The sequence below is a fragment of the Molossus molossus genome, unplaced genomic scaffold (assembly GCF_014108415.1).
Source record: "Molossus molossus isolate mMolMol1 unplaced genomic scaffold, mMolMol1.p scaffold_m16_p_16, whole genome shotgun sequence".
In the NCBI taxonomy this organism is placed as follows: Eukaryota; Metazoa; Chordata; class Mammalia; order Chiroptera; family Molossidae; genus Molossus; species Molossus molossus.
In genome coordinates this window covers 22,063,820-22,087,246 of record NW_023425351.1, presented here as the reverse complement: position 1 = coordinate 22,087,246, position 23,427 = coordinate 22,063,820, and the positions used below count along the sequence as shown (strand labels likewise).

The 23,427-nt window shown below is 39.3% G+C and overlaps 1 protein-coding gene across 1 annotated transcript in view; it reads left to right on the top strand.

The window, feature by feature from the left end:
- LOC118631875 (cytochrome P450 7B1) overlaps window positions 1-23,427 on the top strand; it is a 72,964-nt gene that overhangs the window by 27,122 nt on the left and 22,415 nt on the right. The window contains exons 2-5 of the mRNA XM_036264469.1: window positions 12,322-12,459; window positions 12,783-12,902; window positions 15,044-15,241; window positions 18,457-18,593. Coding sequence (XP_036120362.1) covers window positions 12,322-12,459; window positions 12,783-12,902; window positions 15,044-15,241; window positions 18,457-18,593 — 593 coding nt within the window. The remainder of the gene's footprint in view (window positions 1-12,321; window positions 12,460-12,782; window positions 12,903-15,043; window positions 15,242-18,456; window positions 18,594-23,427) is intronic.

Here is a 23,427-nt window from a genome sequence, read left to right as displayed (position 1 = left end):
CAGACGCACATCGTGGTCAGAGGCCAGTCACGTCTCTTCTTTCAAAGCCTGTCTGGCCGCTCACTGCGTCGGTTGCCCAGTGCGCGCAGCTGTGTAGTTGTGGAGCATCCTTGTCTCCTAGTGATACAGCTATGTGAAAAATTGGATACTTGAAAGAGGGAATTGACCAAAAAAGATCAGCAAAGAACAACCAAGTGATGAAGCTGGAAGTCAGATTTGGATCTAAGATCAGTAGAGTTATGGAAGGAATAGCTGACCCTGGGAATGGGGAGCCAGCCACCATTCTAGGGACTGGAAATCTACAGCAGAGGGATTTGTCACACAAGGGACTCAGTGAAGGGAACTTAACATAAATGAGGACAGTGGTGCCCTGGCCGGTTTGGCTCAGCAGTTAGAGCGTCAGCCCATGGTCAAGAGAGACCCGGGTTTGGTTCCTGCTAGGGACACATAACTTGGTTGCAGCTTGTCCCCGGCCTCGGTTGGGATCGTGTGGGTGGCAGCCAGTCAATGTGTCTCTCTCACATCGATGTTTTTTTCTCTCTCTCTCTCCCTCCTGCTCTATCTGAAGATGAATGTGGAAATGTCCTCGGGTAAGGATAATAAAAAAAAAAAAAAATGAGGACAGTGGTTGTGATGAAAAGGATGACCTCCCAGGAGACATGACCATGCAAATAACTTACTTGACATTAAAGAAACTCTCAGACATTTCACAACATTGAAAGCACAAAGGATAAAATCTTGGAAGCTGATCCAAACTTTAAAAAAATGAATGTAATAAATTACCAAGGCATAGAAGAGATGTTTACTTCATGTAGTAAGTTACATGACAACAAGAATAAGGCACCCGTTGTTCAAACTATTTTTGATGTTTTTATATTTTAAGAAATGTTATTCTCGATGTTTCTAATTACAATATACTAAATAAATAATAGTTTACCTATGTTTTTTTTTTTTATTCCACATACATTTATAAGCAACAGTAAGAGAGATCTTAATGCTTTGACAAAAACTTAAAGATCATAGAATAATCATAATTTTTCTTATTGGTTTAAGATAATTTGGCAGAGTTTCATCTTGCACAGTTTCATGATCCTGGACCATTGTGCAAAGCAAGGACTGCCTGTATATATTAGTAAAAAACAACAAAACAAAAAAACAGCCCTTAAGACTGACATTAAGATGTTAATAATATTACTTGGGGATGACTGAACTACAGGTGACTTTTTGACTACAATTATTGTATAATGTCTCTACAATGAATATAGATTTTTCAAACCTAATGTAGATAGATAGGTATCTCTTTTGTGAACATACATTTCCGAACCCTATTAATAAAAGGAATTTGGTGAGTACTGGGCACTTAAGGAAGAAAAAATTATGGTCCTTTCCAACAAGACAGTCATAGAATAATACAAACATTTGCCACATTACACAAATTTTTACACTGCATGTCAAGTATAATAGAGACATGAACAAAGTCAAGAGAACACCGGGGAGAAAGCTCAGCTCCTCCTGGAGAAGTTGGAGAGAGCCTCAGGCTTTATTCACTTCAATGTTCAAGTTTTTGCCCCCACCTTGGCCGGATTGGCTCAGCGGTTAGAGCGTCAGCCTGCGGTCCAGAGAGGCCCGGGTTCAGTTCCCTCTAGGGGCCTGTACCTCTGTTGCAGTTTGTCCCCAGCCCTGGTTGGGTCGTGTGGGTAGCAACCACTAGATGTGTCCCTTTCACGTTGATGTTTTTCTCTCTCTCTCTCTCCCTCCCACTCTATCTGAACAAAATATAAAAAAAAAAAAAAAAAAAAAAAGAAAAGAAAAAAGAAATGTCCTCGGGTGAGGATAAAAAAAAAAAAATTTTTTACCCCCAATGAAAAATGCCTTCTGGTTGGCCACAGCAGTTTCTATGGGAAATGACTGAAACCCATAGCCCTCTTTCTAGAGAACCAATTTTAGTTCTAGGCCTCACACATGAAAAAGGCAAAGCTAATAATGTAATGGAAAAATACACTGAGAGTTTTGCCAGGAATTATTCAGATGTTTGTTTTATCTGCTTTCTTCTGTTATTGGAGTTTGATCAAAAGGATCTCACATTGATCGGTCTTTGTCCTTGTTTTTCACACTGCTTTTTATAAAATGCCAAACCTGTGTAATCAAAATCCTCAGTAGCAAGGACCACAGAGGCAGCAGCCCTGCTCGGCCGGGGCTGTGACTGATGCAAACCGCGCTTCCGGTCTGCGTTGTCCTGTCTGAACTTTGCCTTCGGTTTTGAGAGTTTCAAAATTAAAGTTTAATGAGTTGATGGTGACTTAAAATGTAATTACGTCCCCCATCACATTGCAGTTGTGTGATCACCTTATTATAAAATGGACAGCACTTCCTAACATAAATAGATTTCAGAAATAAAAATTATGAGTATTATATGAAAAACTTGTACGATTGCCACCCCAACCCCGCGCGTGCCAGTCTCTTCAATAAATTCTTATTTGTTAAAATGGTTTTATCTTTGATTTTGTGACCTCATTTAGAACAGTCCTTCCTATCTAGTGTATTGAGATCTGGTGGTGAATGAGAAACTTTACAGGTGTCTGGGCAAGTCCAGCCTCCCCTTCCCTCTGCTTCTCTGGTGGTGGCTCATGGGACCTTTCTGCGGAGGCAGCACAGTGTGTGGAGACAGCTTTTCCCAAAGTGCAGTGAAGGACAGAGGAGCTTGCCCTGGTCAGGAGGCCATTGTGAGTGTGGCGTCAACACTGAATCACCTTGTGGGGAAGTGAACCCTTTGCGGTTTGCTTTAAACCTCTTCATGTTGAGGACCGAGTCTGCTGTCTATCACACTTGCTGATCTTCCGTTTAAGCCACGAACAGGCATTGGGCTCAGAGCTCTCAGCAGACTAGAATGTCTAGCTAGACTTTAATAACAACGTTTTGCTTTTTCTCTCTTTTTCTGTATGGTGATTTATTGATCTAAAGTAAATGAGTCAATTTAAAGAATGAAACTAAGAAAATCATGTGAGTAGTGTTTGTAGATATGGCTAAAAAATGTGCCAAAGGTCTTTGATGAACCAAAGTTCAGAAATATCAGTAATGTGAAAAAATCTTAGCTAGGAGTCAAAAGGCCCAGATTTATATTTTGTATTTTGAGTCTTTGTCATTTTAGGATGGTTGCAAGTCATCAGCACATCTATATCTTAATATTCTCATCAATTAATTTTCAGGTTCAATTATATGTGGCTCACAATAATAGCTACCATTTAATAGAACCATTTTTTTTTTTAACTTGAATGGTCCTAAATATTTTATATACATCATTGGATCCTCACAACCACCCACTGAGGTAGCAGGTATTACTAGGCATACTTGGCAGAAAATGGAGCAAGGTACAGAGATCTAAGACGCCTGAATAATATACACAGAGTATGTGGAAACCAGGAGTCAAACCCAGGCCGACTCCAGATCTGTGCTCTTAAACCACCAACACTACCAACCTAGGTTCTCAAGAAGCATTGCAACATTTTTTTTTTAATTCCAAAAAGTCTATATGTTCACTCAGTTCCCCCAAATAATTTTCCAACCACAACGTTTTATTCTGTGGAAATAGCTTCAGCCCTAATCTGGCTGGACCTTGTGGGTCAAGCAGTGCAGCAGAGTGGCCCCAGGGGGAAAATCTCTCAGCTTCAAAATGGAAGAATGAGTCACCTCTTCCCTGCTGTCAGATGGGAGGGAAACCGGCTCCAAAGACCAAGAAGGCGTTGGAGCATAGGGAAGCACTGAATGCACTCTCCAAGTAGTTTTCCCCAAAGCTCAGGAGATTAGCTTGCACAGTGGCTGGTCTCGGCCATTCTTCCTCATCTCCATGCTCTTTCACCTCAAACACACCTTTTATATTTTTAGAATCTAAGACAGCCACATTTGTAATTACTTTTTAGGCACCCAGTGAAAATTGTAGACGGTTCCTCAAAGATTGCCCTCTTCGGAGTCTGAACCCACAGTGCTGAGTGAGGGAATGTCCCGACACACTCAGAATAAGATGTGTTTAGGTGGGTGAGGGGCCCTGTGAAGGCCAAACAGAAAATTTTCTGATGCTTTTAGTTTGCATTTTGAATTATAAGTTTCTCAGAAGGTCCAAATTAAAAAAAAGAAATCCCAGAGCTATTATAATTTAAAATTCAATAAAACTTTGCTAGGCTGTTAGAAATAATTTTATGTGTGGCTTAAAGAACTAAATATTTCTATATATGTATGTTCTATGACTTTGTTTCCAATTATTTTTAGGGCAGTAAAACAATTTATAGTAACACATCTAGTTATACCTATTTGCTTCATTTTAATGTTAAGAAAAGATACACAATTTGCATAAAATTGACCCATGTCGAGCATCCAACATATATCTTTCTTCTAGGAGTAGTATTATTAGAGAGAAGCCTCTGTTAACTTATGTTCTTGTTTATTTTGAAATTAAATAAATGGTATTTTTATTTTAAACATATGAACAGATTCTAGAGCATGTGGGAGTAGAAGGCTGATGCTAATGATTATTGGCATTAAGGTATCATTCATATTATATTTTTACACCTCAGATCACTTTGGAAGGCTGACAGTATGGTTTGAGAGTATGAAACCTACTAATTACTTGACTCTCCCATATCTCATCAGCAGAAATTGCAATATGCATTTGGAGAGTTAAATTTTAAAAAAAGGTATAGTATCTTCCAGGTCAAACATAGGAAAATATTTGACTCTAACACCTGTCACTAAACTACCTTTCACATAATCTTCTTGTGATATGAATATTATTATATCACAATAAACATAATTACTGCAAAGTTGCCAGTGACAACCAGAGGCTAGAACAGAGCAGGAGGAATAAAATATGCTAAGCCTCTCCTTCGCAGTGACACAGAGATAGCCACGAGAGAGGGGCCATTGAAACACCACTCAACAAGCACTGAAATGAAATAATATGCTACTGACGTGTTGAGAAATGGTGTGAATATATCCTGCAGGATTGTGAATAAACCACTTTGGAAGTTGTATGTTCATGTGGGGATTTGAGCATAACTGTATGTGGTCAGGACAGACAGAATCATTACATGTCATTGCATTTCTGTTGAGCAACAAAATTCCTTTGTGAGGGTCTATGGAGACCAGATACACAGGGAAGAGGAGCAGATGCATGGGCTAGGGTGCGAAATTCAACAGAGAGTGATAACAAAGAAAAATGAATTATAAAAGTTTTCTAGAAAAACTGAATGAAACTCTGAAATGGGTTATAAGGTAGAGCACGTAATCCCTAATAACTCCTATCATTACAGTGTATCTTAGTTATCTTTTTGTATAAACCTAACACTTACCCCCACCAGCACTGAGCTTTCACAGGGAAGATCTTGTGTCTCTTCTTCCTTGTGTCCTTGTCGCCTAGAATAGTGCCTGACACAAACTAAGTACAGAGTAATTGTTTGAATTAATGAATTGCTTGATCCATTGATTAATGGGTGACCCAGCTAATTAAGATTGCTACAAGTAGCCAAAATTTATTTGAAATCATTGACATCTAAAAGGAACTGTATGGCCCTGGCCAGTGTAGCTCAGTAGGTTGAGTGTCACCCTGTGCACCAAAAGGTCACGGGTTCAATTCCTGGTCAGGGCATAGGCCCCAGTTGTGGGCTCAATCCCCAGTGGGGGGCGTGCAGGAGGCAGTCAATTGATGTTTGTTTCCTCTCTCTCTTTTCCTGTCACTCTAAAATCAATAAAGAAAAAATATTTTAAAAAATAAAATAGATAAAAATGTTCTATAATTACCAAGAATTTGGATTTAAAACAAAAGGTTAAAACCTTGCTGATTCTCCAGGGAGAATGGCATCGCCATCACCGGCTTAGTCACACTGCCACAGTGGCTGTTTCTCTCGTCTTCTCTGAGAAAGGGACTGGGGAATGCTCAGGTGTTCACATAGGGGTTTCCAGCCCACACCAAGTAAATCATTATCTCCGTGGTAGGGGAAAAGTTTACTCAAAAAATGTTCCTTTAATTTTATGGTGAATTCAGGGCTAAGTACTATTGGATTAAAATGTGCGGGGTGTGGGGGGGAGAGAAGACATATTTAGAGATTATTTAACAAGGTAGACACTGGGTAGAAAGTAGAATAATGGGTTGTGAGCCATTAGTTGGACTTGAAATGGATTTTGTGGGTTTTTACAAACATTTAAAAAAATAAAATAGAAGAGAAATTATTAAAATGCATCAACATTGTAAGCATAAGTATTGTTTCATGACTTTTGTTATATCTACATATCCATATATTTATACAAATATATACAGATTATATCATAATACACTCATTGGATTAAAAGTGATTGCAAAAACATTGGTCTAGGATGATGGGAGGTACATATCAGCACTTTTATTTTGCAATCAATATGAGGTCTGCAAAGTATCACACAGTTCATTAATCAAAGCAAATATCTCTTTGTTAAACTCTTTTATCAGTCATCTTGGGCTCGATTACACCACAGTAACAGATAACTCAGTGGCTTACAACTGAAAGATTTATTTCTTGTTCAATCCATATGTTCACTGTGAGTCATTGTCTTCGTTAGTTTCCAGATTTACAGAGAATTGTCAATGTGGGATATTTTTTGATGTGTGAAAACAGGGAGAGAATAGTGAAGCCATGTGCTGGTTCATAAAGCTTCTGCTAGGAAGCGGCATGCTCCACCCATCGTGGCTCATTGGCTAAAGAAGGCCACGTGGCTCAGCCTGACCTCAATCGGTGTCCATAAATAGTGCTCCTACACAGAGGAACGGGGGATTTTTTGAACATTACTACAATTTACCATAGCTCATAAGCCATTTCCTTAAAGATGTATCCTCATATCCCTTGTTTTCAGGGCCTTACTGAAATTGTGGTAAGATTCTTTGTCTGAGCCTTTGTGGGTAAATGCTGCTGGTTCTAGACTCTAAGAGCTTTGGCGCCACAAATTGTTTATTACACTTTACTGTCACTTTGTGACAACTCAGACTGAGTTGGTGGTATTGAAGACAAGCTTTCTGAGACTCAGATGTCCTCATCTTTTCTTCTGCTTCAGATGCCTAATTTTGGGCCCTGTATTAAACTTTCATCAACCAGAGGCGATTAAGACAACGAACATTACACTAGACAAAGATTCAATTTCAGAAGGTTCTAGAGATACCTCTTAGAATCTGGAAATGGGGAAAGGTATTGGTGGGTTGCAGAATTTGAAACCCTTTAGCTCCCACACTCTGGCTGGTATCAAGTGGCTCATTTTGCTTCCAGAGAATTAATGTTGTTTCCAAAAATTAGCTCTCATATGGCTCATTCAGGTAACCAGTGTTGAATATGGAAATTGGATTTTTGTTCATACAAGTTTATTACATTATCGTTTATGAATCACAGTGGCTATGTGCCAGACTCCCTTTCAAGCCTAGCAGCCTCTTTGCTGTGTTATTCCAGCTGAGTCTTTTATTTGAAGTGTTTCTTCATCTTGGCTCATTTAGCCACAAACAGAAGTTTCCCTATGGGAGATAACATCTTATGTTTATTTACTTTATAGGATTATCACCTCTGGGCTCATTGCAAGTGCAAAAGCTATCAGGAAAGAGAAAAATTTGATTTCAGAAAGTCAGGACTCCCTTAACCCTGACATGTACCTGACCTTCCTTGGATAGTGTGGTGCAGAGAAATCAAGTCATTGGATTGGCAGTGAGGAGACCTGGTCCCTGATTTTTAGCTGCTTTTGTGGCCATGTGACTTTGGGCAGGTTAAGACTTTTTGTTTAGAATATATGAAAATAAAAATTTATTTCTTTATATATAGAAATTTTCTGGAAATTGCCAATAACGCCTAAGTTTAAACCTATGCTTAAGTTCTGTTAAGTCATGAAAATGACTACGATCCCTTCTAATTACAATGTGGTGAAGTCCACCAGCCCCACAAACACATGCCCAGTCTTGTTTTCAAGTGGGAAAGGAAGCCAAAGATCATGAGACATTGGGGAAAGAAGGCTTCCATTATGAAAGAGATAAAACATAACAAAGAAACAAGAAAAGAAAATTTTAAAGGAAACTTGGAGGAAACAGACAATTCGGGGACAGGAAAAACAACCCCAAAGAACTATATTTAACACTCATAGAGAGACTGAGAGAAGAAATCGCCTTCATAAAACAAGAATGGAATGCAGTTTGTGTAAATTACAATAAGGCAACACAAAAGAACTCTTGGAAATTAGAAATCTAAGGATCGAAATTAAATCATTTGTGAAAAGGATAAAATCAAGGAAGTCATTAAATGGAGCAAAAGAAAAATTGATGGGGAATAGGAAAGAAGCTATATGAAAATTACAGGACCATATGTCTGACTCCTATTTAGAGATATTAATACTGAAAGAGCTTGATAAGAATTAGTGATGGATATACAGAAAACAAGGCAAACACAAAAACAAAGCCATAGACCACAACCTAAATAATGATTATGGTGTAAACACTGAAAACTGATTTCATAAATCAAGTGGGAGGAGGCAGGTACAAGAGAGTAGCATAAGCAAACACACTGTAAGAATGTTTAAAATATGTAAAAGGTGATCTAATGTAGAAGTTTAGAATTTGAAAACTTAGTGATTTCTGTTTATAAACATGATGCTTTTCTTCTATGTTCCATGTTCTAATATTAGTGATGATGCATTTCCTGAAGTCACTCTTTTAATTAATTGACTCAAAATCACCAGCTAGAATTCGAAACCAATCTTGGGGGGGGGGGGGGATGGTATTTTCCCTTTTGAAAAGCCTTCTAATTCATAACAAGATCAAATGTTGCCTTTCTCAGTGCAGTGTGCTATGTTACAAATGTAGAGACACTATTATCTTATGCTATGTTAATAGTTTATCCAAATTAAAGTATGGTTATAAATTATTGCATTATGAAGCAGATGTAAATTTGGTCCTCAGGCTTCTTAGCTTCCCACCTCAGCAAACCAAGTACCTTTCATTCTTTTCCTATGATTCTGTTAAGCTATGTTTGCTCATTTTAGTGCTGTTCCTTAAAAATTGGAACTGTTTTATTGGCTCAGTTGATGAAATGTCATTTGATAAGTTGACCATGAATTCATATATTTTGGTGTTGATATCTATATTGTCATTTCTGAGGATTTCTGGGCTAGTTTTCTGTTATAAGTTAGTTTCCACAAAACTGTGGGTTCTGATCTTTGATTAAACATTCAAAATCAGATAATTTAATCCAGTGTAAGAAATGACGAGTTAATGGAATTGATATCTCTTCCATGGAGTCCAATCAAATTCTGTCGGTAAAATAAATTAGCAACTGATCATCTCAGAAATTACAAATTCAGTTGCATGGTTTTCTATTTTAATTAAGGAGTTGAAATAACTTTCAATTATGAATCGATTTCCCTCTTTTAGAATTGCCTGAGCCTTTAAACATTCTTGACTGGCTCTCTCCTTAGACCCAGGGCTCTTCTGAGCCAATTTTGTTTCTTGCAGTGTGTTCACTCAGAGAATACAAATCCTGAAAAGTTGTAATCCCTTTCAAAGTAAGAAGGAGATTCTGGTGCCCCGTCTCTTGACCAGCAAATCACAGATGGCAGCCCTAAACTAAAATCTAAATTAGGCAAATATAAGAAATATAAAATTAAATGCAAGCATGTCTTAAAAATGGGTGCTCTATTGAAAACCTTTAGGAGAGATCATGAGAGAACCATTATTCGGTATGTATTCTAGGTGACCATATGTAGTGATACAGAGATTCTAACAGTAACAGAAAGAAGAGCAGCTGCCATTCTGAGTGCTCAATGGGTCCAGTCATTGCTTTCAGTTCTTTGCAGGTGTCAAATTAATTCTCCCATGAGGAAAGTACAGTAGGACATCTGTTTTACAGTTGAGGAACCCAAGACCTAGATAGGTTACATAAATTGGCCAAAGTCTCCAAACTGGTGGTGGTTGGCAGAGCGTGGATTTTGTGGTTGGCAGAGCCTGGAGTCGTGCTGTGTGGCAAAGCTAATCAGGAGGCTGTTGCAGCCAAGCTCCTGAGAACGCTTGAGGGCCTCAACTATGCCCTACTAACCAGGGTCAAGTTTCATCAAAAAATGTACTCTAGTGGTGTGGTCATTGTTTCTGAAACTTACTTGAGATTCAATTAAATTTTAAATGATAGCTTTTTAAAAATATGCCTTGACATTGTTTCTGTGCTGCCAACATGGGCATCAAAGAAAAAGAAAAAAAAAAAGCTCAATCATAGACTTCTCTGAGTCGAGTCCTACATGGACGTGGTTTGGCTTCTTGTGCACAGAAGCATTTACAAATCACTCACTTGATCAAGGCATTAGTATAATTCTGCTAATGGAATTGGGTTCACCAGGCACATTCTACAGACAGCTTTGTTCGGATCACACAGTTGCAGAGATCAACTGACGGCTCAAGACTGAACTGCAATAAGGCTTGCAGAGTTGTGTTCTAGGGTGTGAGACTGTATTTATTTATGTTCATACTGGTTTTGCTCTAGTTCCATGCCAGTAATAGAACATTTGTGACCATTTAGCATTGCTTTTACATTACCATTACATTTAATACTTTGATCAAAAGTGCTCAAACAGTGCATATCTTTGCTAGTCAGAAATTAAATCAAGTTTTAAGCCAGTTGTCATCCTGATAAAGCCAAAACATTCCAAGAATAAAGGCCTTATGTATGACCCACAAAGTTAACAGACCTTTCTGGGGTGGCACAAAAATTGCCAAAGAGCAGAGTTAAGTCATCAAAAGACTGAAAAGTGGCATTTTCTCCCAGGGATTTTTTTGTTTATTCTTTGTGAGGCAGAGGCTGTGAACACCACACGCCAGTCACACAGCACCAGTGGACCTGCAAGGCCACAGGACCAGGGGAAACGAGGAAGGTTGAGTGCAGGGTACAATAGGGACTACTTATGCTAATGAACTATGCAATTTTCCTAGACAGAGTTGGATTAACGTTCATCCTGAAAAGAGATTACAGTAAGTCTGATTCTTGCAGTAAACAAATATTAAGCAGGTTATTTATGTTCAACATATGAATCACGAGTCCTAAAGATATATGATTTATCATATACAAGGGGGGGAAATTAACCTGTTCCCTAACAGTGCACATGAGATGCCCTAGGGTTTTTCAAGGAGCAGAGACAGTGTGCCGTGTGCTACAAGGCTTCTTCCTCCAAGTGGAGCCTTGAAGAGATGATCAGGGACCTCAGTGTCACAGTTCGACAGCTGCACCCCCAGTTGTGAAGAGCACCCCTCCCTCCCATGGCTGTCATAGAAACCAACTTTGCCTGCCTCATTAGCATGTCCCCTAGACCCTGATGGAAGTAATGTGGTATCCTGGGTGACATAGTGTGCCCATACTTATAGTCATGCAGGCAGACCTCCAGTGTCGGCTCTTCATTTTCAAAGTGTGGGTGGGTGGGTTCTGCTTGTCCTTATGGTAAATTCCAGGCAGTTTCTCCACTCACCCGCCATAAGACTGTTGCACTCATTTTTAGAACCAGCCTTGATCACTTGTAGTGTGTATTTTTTGCCATCATCTACTTTTTAGAAGACAGTGCCTTCCGTACATGGTTTCCATTTTAATACTAAAATAGCATTTCTGAACATTTCAAAAACAATGCCCTCAGGAGGGCACATCACTTCTGTGGGATTCTTTCCAAAAATGTCACAACCTCAGTCTAATCGTGAGAAACCATCAAACAGCCCAAACTGAAGGATAGTCTACGAAAATAAATGAAAGGTACTCTTCAAAAGCAGTATGTTCGTGTCATACAAATTAAAAGAGACCGAAAACCAAACCCCCAGAATCTCACCACCCAGAAGTAACAACCATTAATACAGTCACGTATACCAGACTTTTCTCTTTGCATTTATATTCATGTAATTGTTTAAGGGAAATAAAAATATGGCATGGGCCCTGGCCGGTTTGGCTCAGCGGTTAGAGCGTCGGCCTGCGGTCCTGAGAGACCCAGGTTCGGTTCCCGCTAAGGGCACGTACCTCGGTTGCAGTTTGTCCCCGGCCCTGGTTGATTGTGCGGGTGGCAGCCATTCGATGTGTTCCTTTCACATCGATGTTTCTCTCTCTCTCTCTGTTCCTCTCTCTCCCTCCCACTCTACCTGAACAAAAAAATGGAAAAATGTCCTCGGGTGAGGATAAAAAAAAAAAAAATGTTTAAAAAAATATATATATATGGCATAGGTCTGAGGTTATTTAACTGCATATTCACTTTAAATTATACTGTGATGAAATTTTTCTGAAAAGTAAATAGTGATGGCTTTGTGTCATGCAGTACCCCGTGGTGTCCCTGTGTGGATAAGGACTCAGAGCAGATGACTTTACATCAGATCATTGCTCCTGCTCCTCACCATGGAGCTCGTGGAAACCGTCAGCTCAACCCACCAGGATCCTTGTGGTCCAGTGGCTCCATGTACACCTTTATCTTCATCTTCACAAACCTCATGGGATTTCTTTTTATTTTAATCCTCACCTGAGGATATATATATATATATATATATATATATATATATTTGCATTTAACTTCAGATAGAGGGGAGAGAGGGAGGAAGAGAGAGAGAGAGACGTCAAGTGGTTGCCACCCGTACGACCCCAACTGGGGCTGAGGTACATGCCCTTAGCGAGAACCAAACCCGAGTCTCTCTGGACCGCAGGTCGATGCTCTAACCGCTGAGCCAAACCAGCCAGGGCTGTCTATGGAATTTCACAATTTGCTCTAAGTGCCTCTCTTATTAGAACTGAGCATGACAAACTTCCTGAGGAGGCGTTCACATTCTGTGGACAAGTAGAAGGGAATATGGTATATTTTACTCAGTACCAACTCCACCTGCTCCGCCAAGTTCTGTCCATCAGAAGGTGAGGATCTTCTCCCCAGTGTACACGACTCTCAGGTTCCACACTTCCACCTCGGGGATAGCTTACTTTGGGTCCTGGAGAGAATTTCAGTGCAACATAAGGAGGCTGCCACACAGGTGCCCAACTTACTGCCAAAGGTAAACACAAAGTCTGCAACCTTGATGTTTAGGTCATTCAGGTCAGCATCCAAGAGCAGGTTTTTTGCCTTTGGGTGGACAGTATACGTCTGGTTGCAATACTATACAAGGACACTGCCTGGGAGAATCTGCCTGGCACCTCTTTCAATTTCCTGCTGCAAGGATCTAGCAGGCAATCAAATACCTCTCCCACTAGCATATTCCATGACAAGGTAGATTGTTTCCTCAGTTTCCAGCCTTCAAATAATTTCACAATGTCAGGGTGATCCAAAGCCTTCATTATTTTGACTTCAGAGGATATTCCCTAAAGCCTGGCGTTCTGCTGACTTTTTTCCCCCTTGATTTTTAGAGAGAGTGGAAGGAAGGAAAAGAGGAAGGGAGAGAGGGAGAGGGAAACATCGATGTGAGAGAGACACATCGATTGGTTGCCTCCCGCACAACCCCAACAGGGGTTGGGATCGAACCTGCAACTCAGATACGTGCCCTTGACCAGGAATCAAACTCACGACCCGTCGGTGCACAAGCCGATGTGTTCATCACTGAGCCAGGGCATGCTGACTCTTGTTAATAATCCCCATGGCCACCTCTTCACCAACCTCAAAGAGTAATAAAGAAACAGACCTTGATGGAAATTCCTCGCTTTATGTCGTCTGTCCCAGGTAGCCACTATTCAACTGACCCAACTTCTCCAATTGCTGAGGTCACTATAAGCTTTGACATCTAAGTACTTTTATTTATACAAATATTTTAAGTAAACATGTGTGAAATTTCTCTCCTGCATGGGGTGGGAAATTCACATCCCCTTTCTGTGCCTACAAGATTCTTTACAAAGCTCGATGAGGAGCTGGTGTTCTCTGTATCCCAGTCTCCCTCTAAGTTTTGTCTCTTGCATGTGCAGTCCCTGGCCATTTCCCTCCACTGACTGAAGTCCTGCAGCTGGACTCTGCCCTAAATCCTCTCCTCGTTTAACTGCCTTTGCCATAGTTTATGTGATGTTTACAGCAGCTTCTACTGAATGTGCTGCGGCAGAAAACACACCCATACAAGCATTCTTCTGAGTAAAGGTAGTTTTCTCTCTGAGAGGGTCAGCTCTTTGCATAGTATATTTTTGCCTGCTCATGTGAAGTTATCTCATCCATATGTATCTAGACACTTAACCTTCACTTAGCCGATAATTCAAAGGATGGAGAGGTCCTTCTAACCTGAGTAACTCCATCAAAGGTAGAGATGCACAGGGAGGGTTGACAAATGAAACCTTTCAGACAGAGAATGGGCCAAACCACTTACATGCAACTGCTTACAGTATATGAATAACAGGGAAAACTAATTCTGGTCTGTGCACCAGCTACTTTGGAATAATCTAGCTCAAACGGTAAACTTCTTAAGGTATATATTATAATTCTCATTTTCAGATGAAACTGAGCATCTACATAGCTAGTGTACTGGACTTAACATTTCCCAGTATGCATCAGATGTTCAGAAATGTGACTTACTTTCTCTATAACAGAATTAAAAATTCTCATGAGCCCCTGTATCTGCTAATGGCAGAAAACACTGAATATTTTCAGTGAAAAATAGTTCACATCTAGTTTAAAATGTCGTCTCCTTTGTACAAATATTAAATGAGATCTAGAATTCTCCTTTCCCCTTCCTTTCTGTTAATCTGGTGAATCCTACAGTGCAGATGTCCATGTTAGCTGTTACTGTCGTCCCTCCTGGACGCCTCCCAGCTAGGGCTTTCCACGTGGTCCTCCACCTTTGCGTCCGTCACTGAAGTGCCTCTAATTGGCTGCAACTCCCACCTGATTTCCCTGGCAAAGTAACGCACGTGGTTCTGCACTTTCTTGGCCCCAACTGGGATCTCAGGGAGGATACTGAGAGCCTGAGAGTCAGCCAGGCACCCCACCCACTGCTCCTCTTTTGGGATCTTTCACCCATAGGCTTGCAAAGATGCCCCCTCTTCCCAATGTCCTGAAGAGCATACTGATTCCCAATTATCAACAGTTGTGGGAACATTTCAGGCATCCTCATGCCCATACTGGAGCCACGGAAGAGTGCAAAAACAGAGTATTTCAAGAAGAGAGTTCCTAAAAGCACTGTGAGACAAATTCCATTTTCCAATGAAGTGGCTTCCAAAGTAATTCAAAGAAAAGGGAAGCAGAGTGGCTTCAAAAGCCCCTCGCCCAACAGTTTATTCAAACGGTCAGTATTATTATCAAATATTGCAGTACACATTAGTTACATAGTTTCTAAAATTCTGACCACACACATGAAAGAACATCTTCATTAATCAGGAAATGTTTTTTAAATTTATTAAGCAGTGTCACCGATATTAGGTGTCCTGATACAAATATATTATATCTTTAAAAAAAAACTTGTAATTAACATATACTCTTATTTTTTCTGAATTGTGCTCATGCAAAGGTTGCTTACCACTTTCTTAGGAGGTTGTTACAATAACCTGGACTCCTAGTCTAGACTGATCACAGGAACAATGGAAAAGAAAAATTACTTTTAGAAGTCCAGAGTGTGGATTGCTGTGGGAAGTGTCAGGCTCCAAATATCTATGGAAACAACGTGTGATCGGTTGCTAGCCAAATCTTTTACATGTGTATTGACCTAAAGGTGTAGCATAAAGACAATCTTCAAGTATTTATTAGAAATTAAGTATTTTGGCCTGACCGGTGTTTGAGGATCAACCTATGAACCTAGAGGTCACCAGGTCAGGCACATGCCCAGGTTGTGGGCCCGAGCCCCAGTGGGAGGCATGCAGGGGGTGGCCAGTCGATATTCCCTCTCATTGATGTTTTTATCTCTTCCTCTCCTTTCCTCTCTCTCTAAAATCAATAATGAAAAAAAATTTTTTTTAAATTAAGTATTTTGTATTGATTCACTCTTTGCAATTTTAGATGCTTCTTTCTAATCAAAGAATTTCATGTACACATTTTATGTACTTAAATTATTCTTCACTGTTTGTGTCTGTATAAATGTGGACTGTACTTGACACTTGAATTAAACTCTGGGATGTCCCACAGCTGTGTGGAAGAAGTCATGAGCAGTGATGGTTTATGCACAGCACTTGGGTTGAATTATTGAGAACCTTTGTAAGCTCTCATTTGTATAATTTTTGAGATGTGTGTGTGTAGTATAAGTAGTAAAGAGGATATTTGAGAAAGTGTATATTGTTTGAGTGGGATTAAGAGGGGGTATGGATCATATTATTTTTAGTTTTTTGTTTGTTTTTGTTACCCATCATTGCTTCAGGACCTGTCCCTTTCAAGCTTTGGAACTAAGCAGTGGGCAGTGGGTATTTCATTTTCAAAGTCACGCGCATGAGAGAGACAAATAGCAGTATTTGTAGTGTGCCAGGTGCAAATGGGACTTTCTGGGTTAGTATGATGGTATCTTTTTTCCATTAAATGATTTTTTATGAATATACTGAAGACACATTTCTGTTATCTGTCTTCAGTGGGTCATAAGTTGAACTAGCACTATATTTTTTCCTGAAAATAAGCAAAGTTGTGACATGGTGTTTAATAGTTTTAAGCTGTTGCTGCCAAAACGAACACAGCTATAAGAAATGATGACCCTGTCATCTTTGTAACAATAAAATGGGCTCCTAATGTGGTCCCCTAACTCTGGACATTCAGTTACTAATTTCCTGGATTTCTGAGCTTGATCCTTTTCCCCAGTGGAAACCTCATGAAGAATACAGTTTTCGACTGAACTAAAAAACATAGAGGATGAAATTAGTTGCATTGAATTTGAATATGACAAAAAGCCTTTGAAAATCTTTGTCATTGCCTTGGCTGGTTTGGCTCAGCAGTTTCAACATCCACCTGTGAACCCAAAGGTCATGAGTTCCATTCCCAGTCAAGGATACATACATCAATTGCAGGTTCAATTCCTGGCCCTGCTTGGGGTCGTGCAGGAAACAACCAATTGATGTGTCTCTCACATAGATGTCTTCTCTCTCTCTCTCTCTCTCTCTCTCTCTCTCCTCCTTCTCCTCTTCCTCCTCCTCCTCCTCCTCCTCCTCCTCCTCCTTCTTTCCTTCCTCCATTCACTGATCTGCAAAAAAAAATCAATGGGAAAAATATCCTCAGATGAAGATTAAAGAAAAAAGTAACCATTACAATATTTTCTTGGTACACTTTTATATTTCTTAAAAAAACAAACAAGCTTCCATTGCTACATGTTGCATTCCAGAAGATAATGGGGAAAGAGGTGAAAACTAAGACACATTTCAATGCAATATTTCTTGTTTTCCTATTTCCAAGTATATCTATTCAAACAGCAGCATACATTGTGTAAATTTTTAGAGATGAAAACAGAAAGCGAAGTTTTGATACCTCGTTCATTTATTTCTATCATATCCTGGATTTTTTACATTTGTTTTAGTTTTTCTTTTTTCCCCCTGATAGGCCTGATGTTTGTTTTTTAAGTTTAATTTCACCAAATTGGGTTGTAGGAAGATAAAAGCTTCTGATAAGGTCAGTCTAGCTACATAAAAGTTCATGTTACATATGATCATAATCTTGATCTTTGATTAGATCTGATCTAGTAATATCTTGTGATTAATCAAAATGGAATGTATTGCATGTAGCCTGTCATCTCCACAGATGGGACAGAGAATTATTCCAGTTCTCCTAAATATTTGTTTTAATCCCTTCGAGGGTAAAATGACTTTTAATTTTCTTTTTTCTTTTACTGTACATCAGATTGAGTTCCCAAAATAAATGACTAGGAAGAAAGTTTGAATATCAGTTTTGCTAAGATTATAGGTCAAAAAAGAAGAAACATGTTTTTGAATTCATAACATTCAATTTTCATTGAACATGCTTTATATATTTTTATAAGTTGTCTTGTAAAATTTAACAAATATTTCTATTCATTGTACTTTGAATAAAAATGTTCATAAATGAATATAACAAAATACACTTTGTGGGAATGACGTTGAGGTTTTTGTTTTTCACAGCATAAAACATTTTTCAACTTTATTAATTGCTTCTTTTCTAATGACCTAATTCCAGGCTAATCGAGATCTGAAAACAAAGAGCTTTACTTTGACTACTAAAATACCTGACATCTAACACCCAGAGCTCAGCAAGAGCTCTCCACACAAAGTCTTGACCAAATGTACCTGTCTGTTCAGCCAGCCATTTGGGCCTTATACACACAATTTGTCTTTTAAAGTTGCTCACCAAAAGCCCTGAATTGAGCCCGTCTACCACCCCAGCGCCACACATTCCAGAGGCTCAATAAGTATATTTCCATGATTATATAGGTGTCATTAAATAAAAGAACAGAAAAATCTATGCAATTCATTCAGTCCACTTCTAGTCTAGATTAATAACACACATATATTAAAATAAGAATGATTTAATTTATTTAACTTCTTTCCTGTTCCCTTACAGGAGACCTGGCGAACCTCCCTTGCTGAAAGGCTGGCTTCCTTACTTTGGACTGGCCCTGCAGTTACAGAGAGATCCCATAGGTTTCATGAAAACTCTTCAAAATCAACATGGTGACATATTCACTCTTCTCCTCGGGGGTAAACAGCATTTCATGTATCATATTTTCTCACTTGTTCTTTAATGTCATTGTATTTTTCTCTAGGCCAAATATGGAATATTTATACAGTATTGTTTTATTTGTAGGTCTAGCACAAAAGAAAACTTTAGCCTTGAGTATAATAATCCTCACATTAAAAAAACAAATTTAGAACTCTCTTGAGGGTTCCTAGGGAACCCCACTCTCTTGCCATCACCTGTCATCTTAGTTTGGTTTGGCTTAATTTTTAACAAAGATTTTTAGCCCTGGCCAGTTTGGCTCAGCAGTTACAGCATCGGACCACAGACCAGAGAGTGCCGGGTTCATATACCTCGGTTGCGGTTTGTCCCCAGCCCCGGTTGGGGTCATGTGGGTGGCAGCCACTCGATGTGTCGCTCTTGCATTGATGTTTCTCTCTCTCTCTCTTCCTCCCTCTCTCCCTCCCACTCTCTGAAGATAAATGCAAGAATAATAATAATAATAATAATAATAATAATAATAAAGTTAAAGGTTTTTAAAGAACTACAATGTATTAATGGACTTTGTAGAGTGGTTTTAGGTTTACAGAAAATTGATCAGATAGTGCTGAGAGTTCTCATATGCCTCTTTTTCCTCCCTGATCATAGTTTCCCCTATTATTAACATTTCATGTTAACATTTCTTACAACTGATGATCCAGTGTTGGTACAGTGTTAAACATCTGTGGCTTACACTGGGATCCACTTTTTGTGGTGTACAGTCTTTGAGTTTTGACAAATGTATAATGTCATGTATCCACCACTACAGTATCACACAGAATAGTTTTCACTGCCCTAAAAATCCTGTGTGTTTCCAACATTCATTCCTCTTCCCCTCCCCAAGCCCCTAGCAACCACAGATCTAGAATGCATTTTTAATTTGAAAATGTTTGTTATCCTTTTACTTTAATAAAATATTTACAGCCTGGCCAGTGTGTCTCAGTGGTTGAGCATCAACCCATGCACCAAGAGGCCGCCTGTTCAATACCCAGTCAGGGCACATGACCAGGCTGTGGGCCCCATCCCCGGTGGGGGCATGCAGGAGGCGGCCAGTCGATTGTCTCTCTCATTGATGTTTCTGTCTTTCTCTCCATCTCTCTTTCTCTCTCTCTAAAAATCAATAAAGAAAAAATATTTGGGGAAAAAATATTTACAAAACAATAGACAAAAAACACAGCAAGTTAACTACATACCCCAACCTCATAGGGCTAAGTAAAGATTCTAGAATGTTCTTGGTTTATCCTCCTTTAAGGCCCCTGCTGTCCAGAGGCATTGCTATTTATTGCTATAAAATAAAACTCCCACGGATTCAATGCCTTAAAGCAACTGGTCTCACCAGAGTCACTTGTGTGGCTTGAATCATGGCTGCTTGACTGGGGCTAGATGGTCCAGGTTGTCTTTGTTTATGTGCTGGCTGGACCTTCCTTGTCCACATGCTATTTGACCCTCAAGAAGACATCCTTACTACATGTCAGCTAGTGTTCCGAGAAGTTACGAGGAAAAGTTGCAAGATCTCTTGACATTACAAAACCTCACTTCCACCACATTCCATCAGTCAGATCAAGTCACAGGCCAGCCTAGACTCAAAGGTAGGAAATTAGACTCCACCTCTTCTGTGCCAAGTGTCAGTCACATTGCAAAGGAGCACATGTAGAGAGAGAGCAGGAGCTTACTGTGGCCATCTCTGCACAGAGTCGTCCACATCAGCTTATCACCTGGGCTAGCTGTTCCCTTTCTCGACTTTTGTCTGCCCTGGCTGTGCTCCAGAAGGCTGATCACTAGTCTAGTCTCCACACTCCTTGTCCTCTGCCCTCTGGTTGGGTGTGCTGGGGAGAGGACAGCTCCCCATCTCTCACTGGGCTCTGGTAACACAGTTTACTCTCCTTCCTAAAGAAATTGAAGACAGGTGTGATATCACTCCGATCCCCGCATACCTACCAAACATACCACGTCTCACAACTGTGCTCAACACCTTTTCTACAATTTCAAAGAAAGTTTGAGACAATCCAGGTACCTGTTTCTCTGACCCTTACTTCTGGCTTTTTTTGGGCTGGCATTTTATTATTTATTCCTCTCATAAGTGTGTCTTCATTTTTTTTCTTGTGTCTTTACTCTTAGCCTATGACCATGCTTAAGCCTCTCCTATATTTTCTGTCCAATGACTTTTCACTTTTCTTTTTCTTTTCGGCATCCAGATTTTTTAAGAGTTACTATGTTTGCTGCTTCTAGTTGCTTATCTCCTAGAGACCTCCTAACCATAACCAGCCTTCTGCTTTGCTGAGGTCAATGATGGGCCTCGGCCTCTTTACCCAGTTTGACAACACGACCCCTCATTCCTTCCTAAAACACTCCTTCACTCTCATGACACTGCATCCGCTGGTTCTTTCTCCAATTCAGACCGTTTCTCATCTGGCTTGTCTTTACGCATGACTGTTTTCTTTGCTCAGTTCCTTTTATTTTCCTCTAATCAGCCTTAGAATTATATGTTCTATCTTAAAGGATTTTGGTAAATTCTTCTTAATGTAATTACTTTGGTAAGTGTCAGAAACAACTTTTTATAAGTAGCGTGACTTCGTTTCATTGCTATCCTTTTAGTGTAATTGGCAGGAAAAATGATCCAACCAGATGAAATAGTCTGCATGGGTGAGTTCTCACATGAGTAGGTAGGATGCATTTCCTCACAACTTCCCCCTTTACCTCGAAGCTGGCTGGTCTTTTCCACGAGTAATTGTATGCATTCGTGATTGCAGAAAAATTGAAATAGAAAAAAAAATTAGGCATCTTAGAAAGAGAGAAATTGTAATCTATAAACATTATCCTCACAAGGTTTCCAAAGTCTGGGCTCCACCTACCTCTCCATCCTCATCTCTTGCTTCTGCTTGCTTGTGCTTAATGCACCAAGTGGTTTAAAGTTCCCTCCTCACACACCACACCCCTTTGTGCCTCTGTGTTTCCTCTGGCTGTTTGTTCTGCCAGAATGCTGTTCTTCTCTTTGTGCATCACCTTCAAAAGACGGCAGGCAGGACCCATCATCTGAAGCCACAGTCCATATCACTTCATCCCCGAAGCCTTCACTGACCATTGCCCCTTTCCATGGTACGTTGTCGCTTCTTCTCCATTCTCCAGTTAGTCCCAGCATCACTTCTGTCATAGCATTGACTAAATTGTGACTTTATTACTAATTCACTTGTCTACTTCCCTTTATTATTCTCTAGCTCCTCTGTTGCCAACTTTTAGTCCAGAGCTTAGCACTGATTGATGCACAGTAAATAATTGATGAGGAATTTCCCAATACCTTAGAGCTGATGAAATACTTACTAGAATACAAATAAAGGCCATAGCTGGTTCTTCTACTTTAAGTGAGCTTTTGACTTCATAATACAAAACTATTCTTTACTTTAGGAAAAACAAAAGTCACTTTAAAATGTCAACTTTGTGTTCTAATGAGTAGATACAACACATTATTGAAATTTTTAGTTTTCTTTTTTAAAGGCATTATACAGAAATAACCTAAGATGATTAAGCAGAAACTTGTATTCGCTTTTCACGAAATAACTGATTTCTGCTAGTACTTGGTATCTTGGTTTTAGATCCTAAGAAGCTTGCTGAATTTCTAACATCTGAATAATTTGACCATGGCTTCAAAAACTTAAGAGTAGCCAACCACCACTGAATTTGTACTACTACTGCTCTTTACCTTCTTACTAGAGTTTGAATATTTATGTATTTGATTCTAATGATCAGTTTGCAAAATAGCTCATTTGGAAAATGTAAAATGAGGAACAGTCTTCCACCCTTGTCCCATAATGTGATTTCAGTGAGTAATGTTGTTGTATGATGAGCAAATGATTGTCATCCCAAAAAGTCTCAAGGGACATGGATGTCATCTCAATAAAGAAATTAAAAGGTACATCGTTTCATGAGAAACCATGTAAATTCGTGACCTGTCGTAGAAAATAGTTCTCTAATTGGTTTCGTGTGGTGGTGCAGCAGAATCGTTTTCCCTAGATGTCACCCCGACGAAGCAGCACGTACGTCATTGTCGATAGCTAGCGGAATCTCCCTAACAAGAGGGGGGGAGTATGTAAGGTGGGCAGCCTCATAAAATAGAAAGTCGGTTTATATTCCACTCCTCCAACTAATATTTTCAACTTGAGATTTAAAAAATAACCTAGTGAAGAATCAGCTAAACGTAGAGAGTAAAAGCATATAATTATGAAAAAATTTTTTAAAATTTACATTTATCTCAGATTTGTTGATTAGGCATTTCTATTCCAAATAGTCAAATCATTGTTCTGAATTCCTATGCATGTATCTCTATGAAGCACCAAATATCTGAAATGAAACCATCAAAACTCAATGTATAATGATCCAAATGTCAAACATCCTGTGTATATAAGATATCAGTGTGAGTGACTTAATTTGCTTTTTTGACATATACTGACGTACTTTGCATCATGTGGTTTCACACCCCCCCGCCCCCGAAATAAGTAATTTTGAAGGAAGTGAAAAGGCTGGTGAGTTAGTAAAGGAACATGCACAGGTTACACAAGAATGCCAGAGTTAATATCTTAAGGTCCAGGCAGCTCTTAAAAGGAAAAAGAATGAAATTATTGGTAAAAATAAAATAAAATAAAATTTTTTATTATATTTAAAATTCAAATATACTGCTCACAGGCTGATGTATCTGTATTGCAAAAATGAGCCTCATTTTGACATTTATATTTTCGACAATACTTTTTTCTTTTTTGAAAATGTGGCAAAGGATAGTGTTTCTACCTTGTAATCTTTGTGAACTAGGAGATTTGCCCATTGATA